We start from the raw sequence: 15,867 nt of genomic DNA, 5'->3' as shown, positions 1-15,867 counted from the left end.
GATGTTTGGGTTGATTTCTGGTGTTTCAATTCTGTTCCATTGGTCTATCCATCTGTTTCTGTACCAGTACCATGCTGTTTTGATTACCACTGCCCTGTAGTATGTCCTGAAATCTGGTATTGTGATGACTCTGGCTTTGTTATGTTGTACAAGATTGCTTTAGCTATTCGAGGTCTCTTGTGCCTCCATATGAATGGGCTATATCTTAAAAGTTCTTTCTTTGCCATGGCATTGTCTGTGGGTAAAGGCTGCTGTTTTTTGTGTATTTTTATATCCTGCTATTTTAGCAAACTCTTTTATGAGTTCCAGTAGTCTCTTAGTGGAGTCTTTTGGTTCCACTATATGTATAACCCTATCATGTACAAACAGGGATTGTTTGACTTCATCCTTACTGATCTGAATCCCTTTGATGTTTTTTCTTCCCTCATGGCTGTGGCTAAAACTGAATCCCTTTGATTTGGTTTCCTGCCTGATGGCTTTGGGTACAACTGCCAGGATTATTTTGAACAGCAATGGAGCAAGTGGGCATCCTTGTCTGGTTCTGGATCTCAGTGGGAATACTTCCAGTTTTCCCCCTTCAACAGGATGCTGGCCTTGGGTTTGTCATAAATGACCTTAATTATGTTAAGGAATGTTCCTTCTAGAGCAAATTTGCTTAGCGTTATCATAAGGAAAAGAAGTATTTTTAAGGCAGTTTTACTGCACTTTTAAAAGTAATTCCACTGACACATTTACCTTTAATGTGAGGGTCAGAGGATATCAAACATTTTCTCCAATTCATAATTATCATAGTGCATCTGGTAAAGACATTTCTCCTTTTGTGAGTTTTAATTATTTTCCAAAATGCCCCCAACACTGCATTGATTTTCTTGGAATGAATGAGTTGAGTGTACAGCAGATGTTTCCAAAGAACAAGGTGTGAACTTGTTTGTGAGGTCTGGGTATGCTTTCTTGTAGGTTACAACCTAAAAGTTACCAGTACCTTCTGGCCTTTATATTTGCCATTGAAGAGGTCAACAGGAGCCCACACCTGTTACCCAACGTGTCCCTGGGATTTGATCTCTACAACGCCATCCATAGTGAATGGAAGACCCTGGAGAGCGCCCTGACCTGGTTGTCTGCTGTGGGCAAGGCCATTCCTAATTACACCTGTGTGAGGAAGAGCAAGTCTGTGGCAGTCATTACAGGAAACACAGGGGCAATTTCAGCACAGATAGGGACGCTGTTGGAACTCTACAAATTCCCTCAGGTAAGGGGAGAAATACATCTTTCCTCTTCAGGTGCCTTCTTAGGTGGCTTCAAGTGGAAAAGAAGTGAATGGATTTATGTATTTTTAAAAATATTTATTTATTTATTTGAAAGTCAGAGTTTCAGAGAGAGGAGAGGCTGAGAGAGAGAGAGGTCTTCCAGCTGCTGGTTCACTCCCCAATTGGCCACAACAGCTAGAGCTGTACTGATCCGAAGCCAGAAGCTTCTTCTGGGTTTCCCAAATGGATGCAGGGGCCCAAGGACTGGTCCATCTTCTACTGCTTTCCCAGGCCATAGCAGAGAGCTGCATAAGAAGTGGAGCAGCTGGGTCTTGAGCGCTTCAGGCCAGGGCATTAACCTCCTGCGTCACAAGCTGGCCCCGCTTTATGTATTTTTATAGAGACAGAATATAAACTTTCTATGTGTGTGTGTGTGTCTTCATTAGACTTTTCTTTTTAAAGATGTATTTATTTGAAAGGCAGAGGTACAGAAAGAGTGAGAGAGAGAGATAGTCTTTAGTCTGTGGATTCACTGCCCAAATGGCCACAACAGTGAGGGTGGTGGCAGACTGAAGCCAGGAGGCAGGAGCTTTTTTTGGGTCACCCACATGGGTGGCAGGGACCCAAGGACATGGCCCATCTTCCACTGCTTTCCCAGGCACATTAACAGGGAGCTGGTTCAGATGTGGAGCAGCCAGGAACCAAATGTTTCTGTTGGAGAGGAGGTTATGGGTAAATGGCAGTAAGAAATAATTGGCTCTGCACTGTGATACCTTGAAGTGCTGAGCTGCAAAGCTCTCTCAGTCTTCCAGAGAGCCCTCACAGGGGGAGTGAAGTCCTGTAAGTTGATTTCCAACACTTCCTCCAATCAATATCCAGCAATAACTGTGAAATAAATTCAGAGCAAAGTGTGTGCATGGAGTGTGGTGCTTCCCTGCAATAATTCCGAGGTCTTGCCTCTGCAGAACTCATTTGAGATCAAATCTTCATTTTCACTCTAGCTCACCTATGGTCCTTTTGATCAAATTCTGGGAGAAAATCATCAGTTTACCTACCAGATGGCTCCCAGGGAATCCTCTCTGGCCGTGGGCATGGTGTCCTTGATGCTGCACTTCCACTGGACCTGGGTGGGGTTGGTCATCTCTGAGGACACCAGGGGCATTCAATTCCTGTGGGATATAAGAGATGAAATGAACAAGAATGAGATCTGTGAGGCCTTTGTGGAAATGCTCTCTGTCACAGACAGGATGTATTCATCACTTGACTGGCACTACCACTTTCGAATCCTGGAATCAACTGCAAACGTGGTGGTCATTTATGGTGACACAAACTCATTAATGGGGCTGAGCTTCTCAAAATATGGACTCCTTGTGACTTGGAAAGTGTGGATCACGACATCACAATGGGATTTCATCACCAGTGAGAATGAGATCATGATGGACACATTCCATGGGACTTTGAGCTTTTCACACTCCCTTGATGAAATCCCTGGTTTCAAGCATTTTCTCAAGACAGTGAATCCATCTAAGTACCCAGAAGACTTTTACCTCACTAAATTTTGGTTTCTCTATTTCCCCTGCTCGATTTCAAAGTCTGACTGTGAGATGTTGCGGGGCTGTCCCGTGAATGCCTCTCTGGAGGATCTTCCAGTGCACGTCTTTGACATGAGCATGTCTGAAGGGAGTTACCACATCTACAATGCCGTGTACGCTGTGGCCCACACCCTTCATGAAATGCTTCTTCAGTGGGTAGAGGTGCAGCCAGTGTGGAATGGAGATGGGTTGACGATGTATCCCTGGCAGGTACTGTGTCTTCTCCAGGCAGCTTTTCCTTGTTCCTTGAGAGCATGTACAGCACAGAGGCTTTGCTCATACATAGGCACGTGGTGAACTGCTTTTCCATGTTGCTTGTGGACTTCTCATGGCACAGCAGCTATGCTCATACTTAGCCACGTGGTGAATTGCTTTATTTTTGTTGGGATAACAGAGGTCTCTGTGGTTACAAAATGTGTAACCCAAGTGGCCAATGTTCCCTGGCATTTTCAGTGTGACACATCTGAATCTCTTCCAGGAATGAGGAATTTTACACTGAATGGCATTACAGTAGCTGGGAAGCCAGTCTGTTCATGACAACATTTGCCAGGCATCAGCAAGGCTAATAAACAAAACTGACCAAGGAATTCTGCAAGTGTTTTAGGCAGTAAATGTTATGATTTAATTTTTCACAGAAGGTGAAAGCTCTAAGTACGTGGGTGATGATGATTTAACTTTATTGTAGAGATGTTTCTGAATTCCATGTACAGCGATCATATTCATGTTTCCTAGTATTGACTGGGGAGTTTAAAGAACAAAACTTTGATGCCAAACAGTGCTGGTGGCTGATGTGTATGACCAAGTTGCCAGCAGGGTTGATTTCCTCTGAAGACTGCCTCCTTGACTTGTAGATGGTTCTGATACACATGTGTCCTCATAGGGTCTTCCCTGTGTGTGCACTGCATCCAGACTTCCTCTTCTCAGAGGAGGCCAGCCAGACTGCATTTTGGCGCCCGCCCCAGTGACATCATTTTCACTTCATAAGTACTCAAAGAGCAAGGTTACATAGACACTCAAAATTCTGTGGTTCTGGAGTTAAGGATAGCAATATAGGAAAGGTTAGGGATCATTTTAATTCTGTGATATTTCCAGTATCACACTGTGTATTATAATAGACAATAGGACACAATATGCAGTATATAATGTGCGTTATACATAGTCTCTTTAACCATGTGCTATAAATGTATTATCTCATTTGAATAATTATAAATTTAACATTTTTTAAACAGTAACAATTTAAAGAAAGAATTCTGATGAGCTTCAATAGTATGACTCTAATCTGAGATTCCTCTATCTAAATTGAGTACACTGTTATGTAAGGGTGCTTTTTTGTTTTTAAGCTTAACTCCTTTCTGAAGAACATCAAATTTGACAACAGTGTTGGTGATGAAGTGAATCTGGATCAGGAACGAGTTTCTAGGAAAGACTATGACATTCTCAACTACTGGAATTTCCCTCAAGGCCTTCAACTCCAGGTGAAGGTTGGAAAGTTTTCACCATGGGCTCCACATGGTCACCGTCTTTCCATATCTGAGGAGATGATAGAGTGGAATGTGGAGTTTAAAGAGGTTGGTTCTGCAGTTTTGAATGGTGGGTTTGTATCTACACATATCAATCAGAGATCACCCTGACTGTGAATTCTGGCCCTCTCGGCAGGAGGAGGACCATACTGTTGGATGTTGGCTTGTACTTTACACTTAGTTTTTCCTTAGTCTGATGAAGTCCACTGGATTTTAAGGCAGATGTTTCCAGTTTTGATAAGCTGCATGTCAGACAATGGAGCAGGACACGCAGTCCCTGAATGAAATGTAATGACTTGTAGTCTCCCTAGATGTCCTGGAATTGCTCAGTTGTAACATAGGATAGCATTTGTGACACCTTTAAGACTTCTCTGATTTCATTTAGAATCCCCGCTCTGTGTGCAGTGAGAGCTGTGGCCCAGGATTCAGGAAAACCCACCAGGACGGACAGGCTGCTTGTTGCTTCGACTGCACCCCATGTCCAGAGAATGAGATTTCTAATGAGACAGGTACACAATTCAAAAGATTTCATTTTGGTTGAGCTAAAATTTAATGAGACTTGGGGCTACAATATTGGACCTGAAAACATTAAATACAGTGTTGCTTTCTGGCTGGGTCTTGTGGTACAAGAACTTGGAGTAGGCTATGTGCTGTTGCCTTTGGTTTCTCTCTGCCCTGTGACAACCTTGTGCCTTTATCTCCTCTCACTCATATTGGACGTGTGAAGAATGCAAAGGACTGCTAAATCTGTCTTGTCCATCCCTGTCCCCCCCCATATGACAATTTCAGGCAGCTGGGTATAAATACTCCTGATTCTGTTCATTTGGATCCTTTTTTCTTGGAGTCTACTTGGCACCAGTCACAATTTCCCTTACAACAGATTTTCATAGTTCACAGAGAATACATGCATACTCTCGATAATGGGAAAATACTACTTAATCTGCTCATCATTATGTTATTAAAGCTTAAAATGTAAGGGTTTTCCTTTGGAGTTATGGAAAAATATCCCATTCTTCATTCTCTCTTCAGAGAACAAACAATAAAAAAGGAAGGGTGGCACTGTGGCATGTTGAAACCCTGGTGTAAAGTGCCAGAACTCCATATGGGTGCTTGTTCTAGTCCTGGCTGCTCCTTTTCAGATAAAGCTTTTGCCTATGACTTGGAATAGGAATAGAAGATGGCCCAAGTCCCAAGGTCTTTGCACCCATATGGGAATCCCTGAAGAAGCTCCTTGCTCCTGATTTCAGATCGGTGCAGCTCCAGCTGTTGCGGCCATCTGGTTGTGAAAGAGCCAATGGAAGTCCTCTCTCTCTGTATCTACCTCTCTCTGTAACTGTCTTTCAACTAAATACAATAAAGTGAAAAAAAAGAGAAAAAAAATCTGTATACAGTGAAGTAAATATGGAGATCACGGGAACTACATACTATAGATTCCCCGGCTTGTAAATGTAAGAATTATTTAAAGTGTAGTTTTTCCCTTATCAGTTAAAGCACACAGAAGATAGAATACACATTTTATCACTATTATTTAATATTTTTCCAGAAAATCTATATAATACAATCACTATAGAGAAAGGGAGCAGGAATCCCAATTACAAGATGATAAAATTACCATTTTGCAAATCTATACATGGTGACTGAAGCTAATGGCAATTGGAATTAGCACTAGAGACCACTTAGGTTTATTTTTCTTTTTTTTTGATATGCAGAGTCGACAGTGAGAGAGAGAGACAGAGAGAAAGGTCTTCCTTTGCCGTTGGTTCACCCTCCAATGGCTGCCGCAGCTGGCACGGTGTGGCCAGCGCACCACGCTGATCTGAAGCCAGGAGCCAGGTGCTTATCCTGGTCTCCCATGCGGGTGCTGGGCCCAAGGACTTGGGCCATCCTTCACTGCACTCCCTGGCCACAGCAGAGAGCTGGCCTGGAAGAGGGGCAACCGGGACAGAATCCGCCGCCCCAACCAGGACTAGAACCCAGTGTGCCGGTGCCCCAAGGTGGAGGATTAGCCTATTGAGCCACTGTCCCGGCCCACTGAGGTTTCCATTTACTCAATCAGTATATACAAACAGTTTCATATTATATGAGTAATATATTTGATTTTAAATATAGAAGAAAAATTCTTCTATTGATATAACAATAAAACTATAGTTATTTTCAGAATGAAATTGATTGCTCAAATTTGCTAGTGTTTGATTGTAAAAGAGGAGTTGATTAAATGAACACTACAAGCCTTAATGGAAGAAATTAAAGAAATAGGTGTAGATGGTGGTTTTGTTTTCATATAAAAACTCCACATTTCAAAATGAAAATTAATTATAATGGGGGAAATGCACACTTTATTACCATAATCAAGCTAGAGAGTAAGAGTGAGACAGAGAGATTTAAAATTTTTCATTGATTAATTTACTTATTTGAACAGCAGACTTTTGTGTGGATGAGAAAAGTGAGAAAGAGAGAGAGAAAGAGAGAGAGAGAGAGAGACAGAGAGAGAGAGAAATAGCAGTCTTCGTTCAGCTGGTTTAATCCCCAAGTGATCCCAATGACCCAGACTGGTTTATGCTGAACCAGGAATCCAGAAGCACATCTGAGTCTCAACTTTGGGGCCAAGAGCTTGAGCCATCCTCTGCTGCTTTCCCAGGTCTATCAGCAATGAGCAGAATCTGAAGTGGAGCAGACAGGACTTGAACTGGTGCCCTGATATGGGATGCTGGGCTCGTAGGCAGCAGCTTAACCTGCCATGAACACCAAACCGGAAGACTTAGAAATATTTCCCATGTAATCTTTCATTAGGTGGTGTCTTAATAGGGCAACACAGCTAAATATGAATATTTTGGGTGCCAGGAGTGAGTGCAGAGAATCACTGCAGCCTAATAATGCCCTGCCTGTCTCACCAGATGTGGAGCAGTGTGTGCGCTGTCTAGACGACCAGTACCCAAATCCTGCACGAGATCGGTGCCTGCCCAAGGTCATGGTGTTCCTGGCCTATGAAGACCCGTTAGGAGCAGCACTGGCCGGGCTGGCTCTTGGCTTCTCTGTGCTCACTGCTCTGGTACTTGGGGTGTTTGTGAAGCACAGAAACACTCCCCTAGTCAAGGCCAATAACCGCAACCTCAGCTACACCCTGCTCGCCTCCCTGTGTCTGTGCTTCCTCTGCTCCCTGCTTTTCCTTGGCCGCCCCAACACAGCCACCTGCATCCTCCAGCAGACCACGTTTGCCATCGTGTTCACAGTGGCTGTGTCCACCGTCTTGGCTAAAACCATCACCGTGGTCCTGGCTTTCAAGGCCACAGCACCAGGGAAGAGGATGAGGCAGTGGTTGGTGTCAGGCGCACCCAACTCTGTCATTCCCATCTGCTCCCTCCTCCAAGTGATGCTCTGTGGAATCTGGCTGGGAACGTGTCCTCCCTTCATTGACACAGACACACATGCTGAGCCTCAGCAGCTCCTGGTCCTGTGCAACAAGGGCTCTGCCACTCTCTTCTACCTCGTGCTGGGATACCTGGGGTCCCTGGCTCTGGGCAGCTTCTCAGTGGCTTTCTTGGCCAGGAGTCTGCCTGATACATTCAATGAAGCCAAATACTTGACGTTCAGCATGCTGGTGTTCTGCAGTGTGTGGGTGACCTTCATTCCTGTGTATCATAGCACCAAGGGGAAGGTCATGGTGGCTGTGGAGGTCTTCTCCATCTTGGCCTCCAGTGCGGGACTCCTGGGCTGCATCTTTGCCCCCAAGTGCTACATCCTTCTGGTGCGGCCGAACAGGAATGTTTTACGAGGAATAAAGGAGAAAGCCAGGTCTAGGGGACCATAAGCAGACTGTGCATTAACTCACAGGTTTTATAAAATGAAAGCAAGGGCTAAATCTAACCACAGCACTCTGGTACGCAGGACTGAGGTAGAGCAGAATACTGCACCTTCTCATTGGACACGAGGCTCCCCTTTCTTTCTGTAACAGCTCAGGACACTCCAGCCTTCTTTCTGTTTATCCTAAAAACATGTAAGTTTTTTCTTTTTGACTGTGTTAATGTAATTTTAATATCATAACTAAAATTTCTAGTTCTTGTCACATAAATTACTTTTCCAGTGCTTTTACTGTACAGGTTTTAATTGCACAATATATTTTGATATGGCTGTAAAGGTGAACTAATGACTAGAGTCAAATAAACTCACATATGCATCATTTGTGTAGTTGTATTTTCCTGTGTGTGCACCACTAAAGCAGCTAAAAGTTGCACTACTAACACATTTCCGGTATAGAGTACTATTAGCTGTAGTCATCCTGTGTGCATCAGACTTACCCATTTCGCTCACTACATATTTGAAACCTCTGACCTATTTTCCACACTCCTTCTCGTGACCTCAGGATCCACAGGACCACTATGCTATTTGAGACAACACAGATAAATGTGGTTGAGTACAGGAAATTGGACCATGCCATTATGAGGCCTGATGTGTCCAAAATCTGCAGTGTAGACCAGGAGGCTCAGAACTCAGGAAGGCCAAGGCTGCAGGCCTTGTCTAGTGTGCTGCTGATGAGCCAGGAAGGGCTGAAGTCATCCATGAGAATGCTGAGCTGCCTGCTGCACAGCCTCCTGTCTTGGTTTTCAATTCAGATCTTCCACTGACTACAGGAGACGCAGCCAGAGTAGCAAGGGAAATGTTCTTTGCTCAAAGTCCATCAACTTCAACACTCATCTCATCTAAAACACCCGACCAGAAACCCCAGAGTAATATTGATCAAATGTCTGGGTACTCTAAGGTCCAGTAAATATGACACATCAAATGAGAAATCACATATTTTCTTACTCAGCAGGGTCAAAATCCACTAACTTGATTTACCATGTACAGGGATAGCAGAGAACATTGCACTGCAGGTACATATCTGTGCTAGGCTGACCAGGAAAATGAGTAGAGGAATGGTCTTTCTAGGTGCATCAAACACCTCTCCCCAAAGAACAGAATCACAAGAGCATGGTCTCACTGCAATTTTGCAAAATGCAAAGGGAAGAGATGGGAGATGCTCCTGGGAAGATGGAACAAACTGATATTTCCTACTGGGCTACGTTCAGGTGCTTGGATTCTGTTCTGTGGTGGATGGAAAGTGTGAGGGCTGTGAGTCAGGCACAGTCATTATGGCATTAACATCATATTGGGGACAGAATGAAGGTTGGGGAAAGGGAACTGAATGTGCCAAAGGGCCAGTCAGGTTTTCTGGCTCTGTCTCTGGCAACTATAGACCTCTTTATGCCACAGATACTGGGGTCTCATCTCTCAAGCCAATTTCACTCCACATCATTTCATCAAAATCCAGGGGCTTTCACTGTCATACACTAGGTTAATCTTCCACCTGTGACACCGGCATCACATATGGGTGCTTGTTCCAGTCCCAGTTGTTCCACTTCCTATGCAGCTCTCTGCTATGGCCAGTGAAGGTTGCAGAGGATGGCCCATGTGCTTCAGCCCCTGCACTCATGCAGGAGACCTGGAAGAAGCTCCTGGCTCCTGGCTCCTGGCTTCTGATTGGCTCTGCTCCGGAGTATGGCCATTTGTGGAGTGAACCAAAGGATGGAAGACCTTTCTCTCTGTTTCTCCTTCTCACTCTATGTAAATCTACCTCTCAAATAACTAACTAAATAAATGTCTTAAAAAAATGAGTGGAGTGGTCAGGGCTCGAACGGGCACCCATATTGGATGCCAGCATGACACATGATTGCTTAACCTGCTATACCACAATGGCAGCCCCTCAATTTTCTTAATGCAATTGCTACTAATTGCCAGAAAAGAAACAGTGGAGGCACAATAGGATCTTCCATCTCCAAGCAAGAAAATGCTTAAAACTCTTTTAGTAGAAAAATTGGGGAGTTCGAGAAATAAGAAATATATTTGGAAAAGTAAAAGCATTACTACAAGCAGAAAACTATAAACACAAAGACAAAGTGGAAACTTATGATACTTCCGATAATTCCACACTTCCCCCTGTCTGAGAAAGCACTAAATAGAAAGGGTAGAAAGAGCTACAGCAAGTCCTTGACCAGAGAAGAAAAAGGAAAGGAGAAAGCTAATGATTACTAACAGGGGGCTGTACCACTATCACCAGGACACATCCTGCTTAATAGTCAGTGGGGAGGCTCTTCAAGGAGGAGGGAAGGCAGAGTGAAGCATATCTTTATCCATAGCTTTTAAGTCTGTTCACTAAGTCATCCCTTCCTAGAGTCTTTGTTATATAAGGAAAATGCTTTCTTTGGATTGAAAAACAACTCTGAAAGGGTTTGTGTCTGTACACACATGTGTCTGTTCATTTAGCAGACATGTGGACATGTTTGCCAGCTGTTTGCTGAAAGGCAGAGAACAATTCACCCCAGTAGCACGGAGTGAGCTTGATGTCCAATCTTGATGTATCATTTCTTTTTTTTTTTATCTTTTATTTAATGAATATAAATTTCCAAAGTACGACTCATGTGTTACAATGGCTTCCCCCCCCATACCGTCCCTCCCACCCACAACCCTCCCCTTTCCCACTCCCTCTCCCCTTCCATTCACATCAAGATTCATTTTCGATTATCTTAATATACAGAAGATCAGCTTAGTATACCTTAAGTAAGTATTTCAACAGTTTGCTCCCACACAGAAACATAAAGTGAAAAATAATAGATGATTTTTTTTTAATTTTTTTTTATCTTTTATTTAATGAATATAAATTTCCAAAGTACGACTCATGTGTTACAATGGCTTCCCGCCCCATACCGTCCCTCCCACCCACAACCCTCCCCTTTCCCACTCCCTCTCCCCTTCCATTCACATCAAGATTCATTTTCGATTATCTTAATATACAGAAGATCAGCTTAGTATACCTTAAGTAAGTATTTCAACAGTTTGCTCCCACACAAAAACATAAAGTGAAAAATAATAGATGATTTTTTTTAAGTGATGATGAAATCAGATCAGACCTATTGTCATGTTTAATCCCAGTGAGAGTCAAGTTGGGAATTGATAATTTCTTTCTTTTTCTTTTTCTTTTTTCTTTTTTTTTTTTTTAACAGAAGATCAGTTTAGTGTACATTAAGTAAAGATTTCAGTCGTTTGCACCCCCATAGAAACACAAAGTGAAATATACTGTTTGAGTACTCGTTATAGCATTAAGCCTCAGTGTACAGCACGTTAAGGACAGAGATCCTACATGAGGAGTAAGTGCACAGTGACTCCTGTTGTTGACTTTACCAATTGACACTCCTGTCTATGGCATCAGTAATCTCCCTATTCACCAGTTATGAGTTTCCAAGGCTATGGAAGCCCCTTGAGTTCTCCGACTCTTATCTTGTTTAGACACGGTCATAGTCAAAGTGGAGGTTCTCTCCTCCCTTCAGAGAAAGGCACCTCCCTCTTTGAAGACCTGTTCTTTCCACTGGGATCTCACTCACAGAGATCTTTTTGCCAGAGTGTCTTGGCTTTCCATGCCTGAAATACTCTCATGGGCTTTTCAGCCAGATCCGAGTGCCTTTAGGGCTGATTCTGAGGCCAGAGTGCTATTTAGGACATCCGCCATTCTATGAGTCTGCTGAGTATCTCACTTCCCATGTTGGATCACTCTCCCCTTTATTTATTCTATCGGTTGGTGTTAGCAGATACTAGACTTGTTTATGTGCTCCCTTTGACTCTTAGTCCTTTCATTATGATCAATTGTGAACTGAAATTGATCACTTGGAGTAGTGAGATGGCATTGGCACATGCCACCTTGATGGGATTGAATTGGAATCCCCTGGTATGTTTCCAACTCTACCAATTCAATCTTGATGTATCATTTCATCCTGTACTTAAGACAACCAAAATCCTCCACAAATCTTGATCCTAGGTTTGGGTCAGGCCAAACATAAGGTGACTCCGTTATATAACATTATCCCATAAACTGAGAAATTGCTCTTTGAAAGAAGGTAGAGGAGTGACTGATGCTTTGGCATGGTTTTCGGGTTGCCACCTGCAGTGCTGCCATCCCATATGCTCACCAGCTCGAGTCCCAGCTGCTTCTCTTGTGATCTTGCTTGCTTCTATGGCTGGGAAATCAGTGGAGGATGGCCCTAGTGCTTGTGCCACTGCACCATGTGGGAGACCTGGGGAAGCTCCTGTATTCAGATCAGCTCAGGTATGGCCATTACAATGTCTGGAGTGGATGTGGGAGACTGGGAAGAAGCACCTGGCTCATGGCTTGTAACTGGCAAAGCTCCAGCCATTGCAGCCATTTGAGGTGTGAACCAACAGAGGAAAGACATCTCTCTCTCTCTCCCTCCCTCTCTCAATCTCTCTCTCTCCCTCCTTGATCTCTCTACTGTCTGTATCTCTACCTCTCATATAAAAGAACTAAAATCTTTTAAAAAATCTGGTCTTAGAATCTTTGATGAAGTAGTAGGATATTTACATCTCTTGAAGTGTCTCCTCACAGAATGACTATATATTGCCAGGGGAAAGTTATGAAATAATACATAAGTGAACCAATAGATAGGGAAATGGGCAGCCCCTTTTCACAGGGATCAAAGTGAACACCAATGAGTGTTAGGTGAACATGTGCTGATACTGTGACACTCGGAGAAAGATTCCAGCCCTGAACACTAGAACAGCAAATTCAACGTAAGGATCACTCAGCTGACAAACGGTGTGTGTACAGCCACCGCCTTCTTTAAAAACAATGTCAAGGGACAGAACATTAAAATAAATGAAGAGAAAGTTATGCTGCTTTCCTCATTGGCCATGGCCTCTTGGAAGCCCATTTCCTTACATCAACATGGCAGTTTCCAGGAACAAGAACAATGAGAGGCTGGTGCCGTGGCTCAATAGGCTAACCCTCCACCTGCAGAGCTGGCACACTGGGTTCTAGTCCCAGTCCGGGTCCTGGTTTCTGTCCTGGTTGCCGCTCTTCCAGTCCAGCTCTCTGCTGTGGCCCAGGAGTGCAGTGGAGGGTGGCCTAAGTGCTTGGGCCCTGCCCCTGCATGGGAGACCAGAAGGAAGCACCTGGCTCCTGGCTTCATATCAGCACAGTGTGCCAGCCACAGCAACCCCTGGAGGTTGAACCAACAGCAAAGGAAGACCTTTCTCTCTGTATCTCTCTCTCACTGTACACTGCCTGTCAAAAAAAAAAAAAAAGAACAATGAGGATTGTCGTGGGGCTGCAATGCATCCTGTGCTACTGTCTGAATCATTGTGTCCCTCAAACCCATATGTAAAAATCCTAAGCTGCACATACTGGTGGATGTCCAGGGGACCTCCTGGAGAGGTGATTTGGTCATGGGTGAGGGTGAAGAATGGAATCCATGGCCTGAAAAACCAGGCCTCTGGGAGCTTGTGACCCCGACCCAGTGTGAGGGCACAGTGAGAAGGCACCATCAGTGAATCCAGGCTCGAGCCTGCTTGGGAACTATGGCAGCCAGCAGGACCCAGGCTCTGGAACAGGTGGCAATAACTTGCTGACTTTTTCAGCTTCCTGTTTCTTGGTATTTTCTTATAGTGACCAGTGGACTGAGACACTTAGGGTGTGAGGCCACATTGGCTCAGACATGCCCCCTACCCTGACTCAGAGAGTGGGATGCTGGGAAGTTCTCTGCTGACCCAGGAGCCCTCTGGCCTTCTCACTTCACTCAGGACCCTTCAAAGCCATCACATGGCTTGGACCTGTTAAGGGCACAACATGGTCAAACAGCCTCTGGCTCAGGGGAACCACAGTCCTGGAGTCTTGATGCCCAAGGGTTTAATTATATTGACACATGAGGGCGTAATGTGGCAAACTCCAAACATGTTTTTAAATTTATGTTTTTCACTCAAAACCGAGACGCAGATGCATGACCTCGGGGCAACATGGTCCCAGGTCTCCTAGCTGGTGGAAGTCAGCAAGATGAATTCCTAATATCCAAGTGCCATTGATGTGCTAAGAAATAGTCCCATCTTAAATATCGCTGCTTCCTGTACTCAGGACTGCACGGACCTAGACAATGGTCTGAGACACATTGCTCTCTGTTTCCACAGCTGTGAGTTGGGCACCTGCTGCTTCATTCCTGCCCAGGATAGTCAACGTGAGCTCCACCTGCACCTGTTTGCTCCACATGCCTGCATTTCTGGCTTTGGTCTCTAAAGACAATTTGGGCATGCTGGCTGGTACTTTCCTTCTTCTGCTCCTGCATTTCCCACTCTCTCTGGGCAGCTTGGACATGCTCTCCTGTGTTACCCGCTTGAAGACCCGGCTGCTCAAGGATGAGGATCTGATTGTTATAGGGTTTTCCCCACTTTATTTATTTCAACATCATATGGATCTCGATGAGTTTGCTATCAAAACAAAGGCATTGAAAGAACTGTATTTTGATAGGTAAGTCTCTTATCCATCTTTGATTATTTTAGGAAACCCAGCTCTACTTATCTCCAGATGATTCTGTCAAAAGACACAGTGTGGTAGGTCAGACAATGCCATGAACCTGCATGCAAATTTCCTGCCCTTATGGACAACATTTCTGGAATTTAAATATTGTGGATGCTCCCAGTAGCTGACGGCTCCTCAAAGGTGAACAGGGAGTAACTCCTCTTGCTTAGATTCTGTCTATCTTGTATTCCTACAACCCTACCCCTTAGCCTGGAGTCCATGCCCACAGTTCTTGATTTCCTCCATGGCTGGGTATAAACAAAGAGAGACTCAGACCCTGGCATTTGAATGGTAGTCCCACTTTGGTGATTATCCCTGAAAAGGTGTCAAGTCAAGTACTTCAATGCCAGACTTTGGCTGATAGGATAGCAGAGGAACCTGGAGCAAAAGTTCCCTTCCATTGGGTATCACGCAATTGTCAGAGTTAATGCTCTCAACTAGCAGAGACCAAGACATCCCAAGTCTTGCCCCTAGCAGGAAAAGATGCCTGCTGAGGTCCTTTGAGTGTAAAGCTCAAAATCCATTTATACACTTCCTGCCTGAGGTCTGTGTACCTGCAGTTCTGGAAGTCTGGCTAGGAACACAGCACTGCTCCCATAGCTGTTTCTTATTCCCTCCATGAGGCTGCTCTCATAGTGCTGGGGACTTGAATTTCTTCTCTTTTGTATTTAATGAAGTGTGTGTCATTCCTGTATCCCTGGGCTTTGAATGTATCCTGATACCATTAATGGTGTGTGTTTCCAGCCATCCTTTTTGGCTGCTTCTACTTGAGGTGTTGTTTTTCTTTCTTTGGCCATCCATAAGAATTCTGCATAGGAAACAATGAACGTAATTTGGGGAAAGATGGAGAAGCATCTTTGTAAGGAAGAGCTGCAGTGTTTTTGGTGGCATGACATGCTCTGTTCCAATGTGCTACTATGTTCTCTAGGTTTCTCTTCATGGTTCATCAATCATTAGCTGTTTTTTCCATGTCTTCCTATCCTTTCTCCTCCATGTATCTCCCAGAGGGCCCTTTAACATAACGTTGTTCTTGTTGCTGTTCTGACTGCCATTGAATTATGTTTAAATACTTCTCAGGCTGGGCTGTGGCTGCTGATGCTGGCGGTCTGCCATGG

General features: G+C 44.2%; 1 protein-coding gene and 1 long non-coding RNA gene across 2 annotated transcripts in view; one reads left to right on the top strand and one right to left on the bottom strand.

The window, feature by feature from the left end:
- Nucleotides 1–15,867, bottom strand: part of LOC138846763 (uncharacterized) — a 57,382-nt gene that overhangs the window by 21,348 nt on the left and 20,167 nt on the right. The window contains exon 3 of the long non-coding RNA XR_011384301.1: nt 2,303–2,416. This is a non-coding gene — a long non-coding RNA (uncharacterized lncRNA). The remainder of the gene's footprint in view (nt 1–2,302; nt 2,417–15,867) is intronic.
- Nucleotides 964–8,538, top strand: LOC100343264 (vomeronasal type-2 receptor 116). The gene is made up of 5 exons (XM_051830778.2): nt 964–1,249; nt 2,249–3,049; nt 4,180–4,407; nt 4,745–4,868; nt 7,254–8,538. Exons 2-5 carry the CDS (start codon nt 2,306–2,308, stop codon nt 8,165–8,167), a joined length of 2,010 nt encoding a protein of 669 aa, XP_051686738.2. The 5' UTR covers nt 964–1,249; nt 2,249–2,305; the 3' UTR covers nt 8,168–8,538.

Source organism: Oryctolagus cuniculus, chromosome 18 (assembly GCF_964237555.1).
Source record: "Oryctolagus cuniculus chromosome 18, mOryCun1.1, whole genome shotgun sequence".
In the NCBI taxonomy this organism is placed as follows: domain Eukaryota; kingdom Metazoa; phylum Chordata; class Mammalia; order Lagomorpha; family Leporidae; genus Oryctolagus; species Oryctolagus cuniculus.
The sequence above is the reverse complement of the archived record's forward strand: the minus strand, read 5'-3'. Positions and strand labels throughout refer to the sequence as shown.

What these genes read in the sequence shown, in the direction of transcription:
- LOC100343264 (XM_051830778.2), top strand. Translation starts at nt 2,306, where the DNA reads ATGGCTCCCAGGGAATCCTCTCTGGCCGTGGGCATGGTGTCCTTGATG. An exon ending in TGACGATGTATCCCTGGCAG is followed by an intron (nt 3,050 to 4,179) that starts GTACTGTGTCTT and finishes TTTGTTTTTAAG; the next exon opens with CTTAACTCCTTTCTGAAGAA. An exon ending in GGAATGTGGAGTTTAAAGAG is followed by an intron (nt 4,408 to 4,744) that starts GTTGGTTCTGCA and finishes GATTTCATTTAG; the next exon opens with AATCCCCGCTCTGTGTGCAG.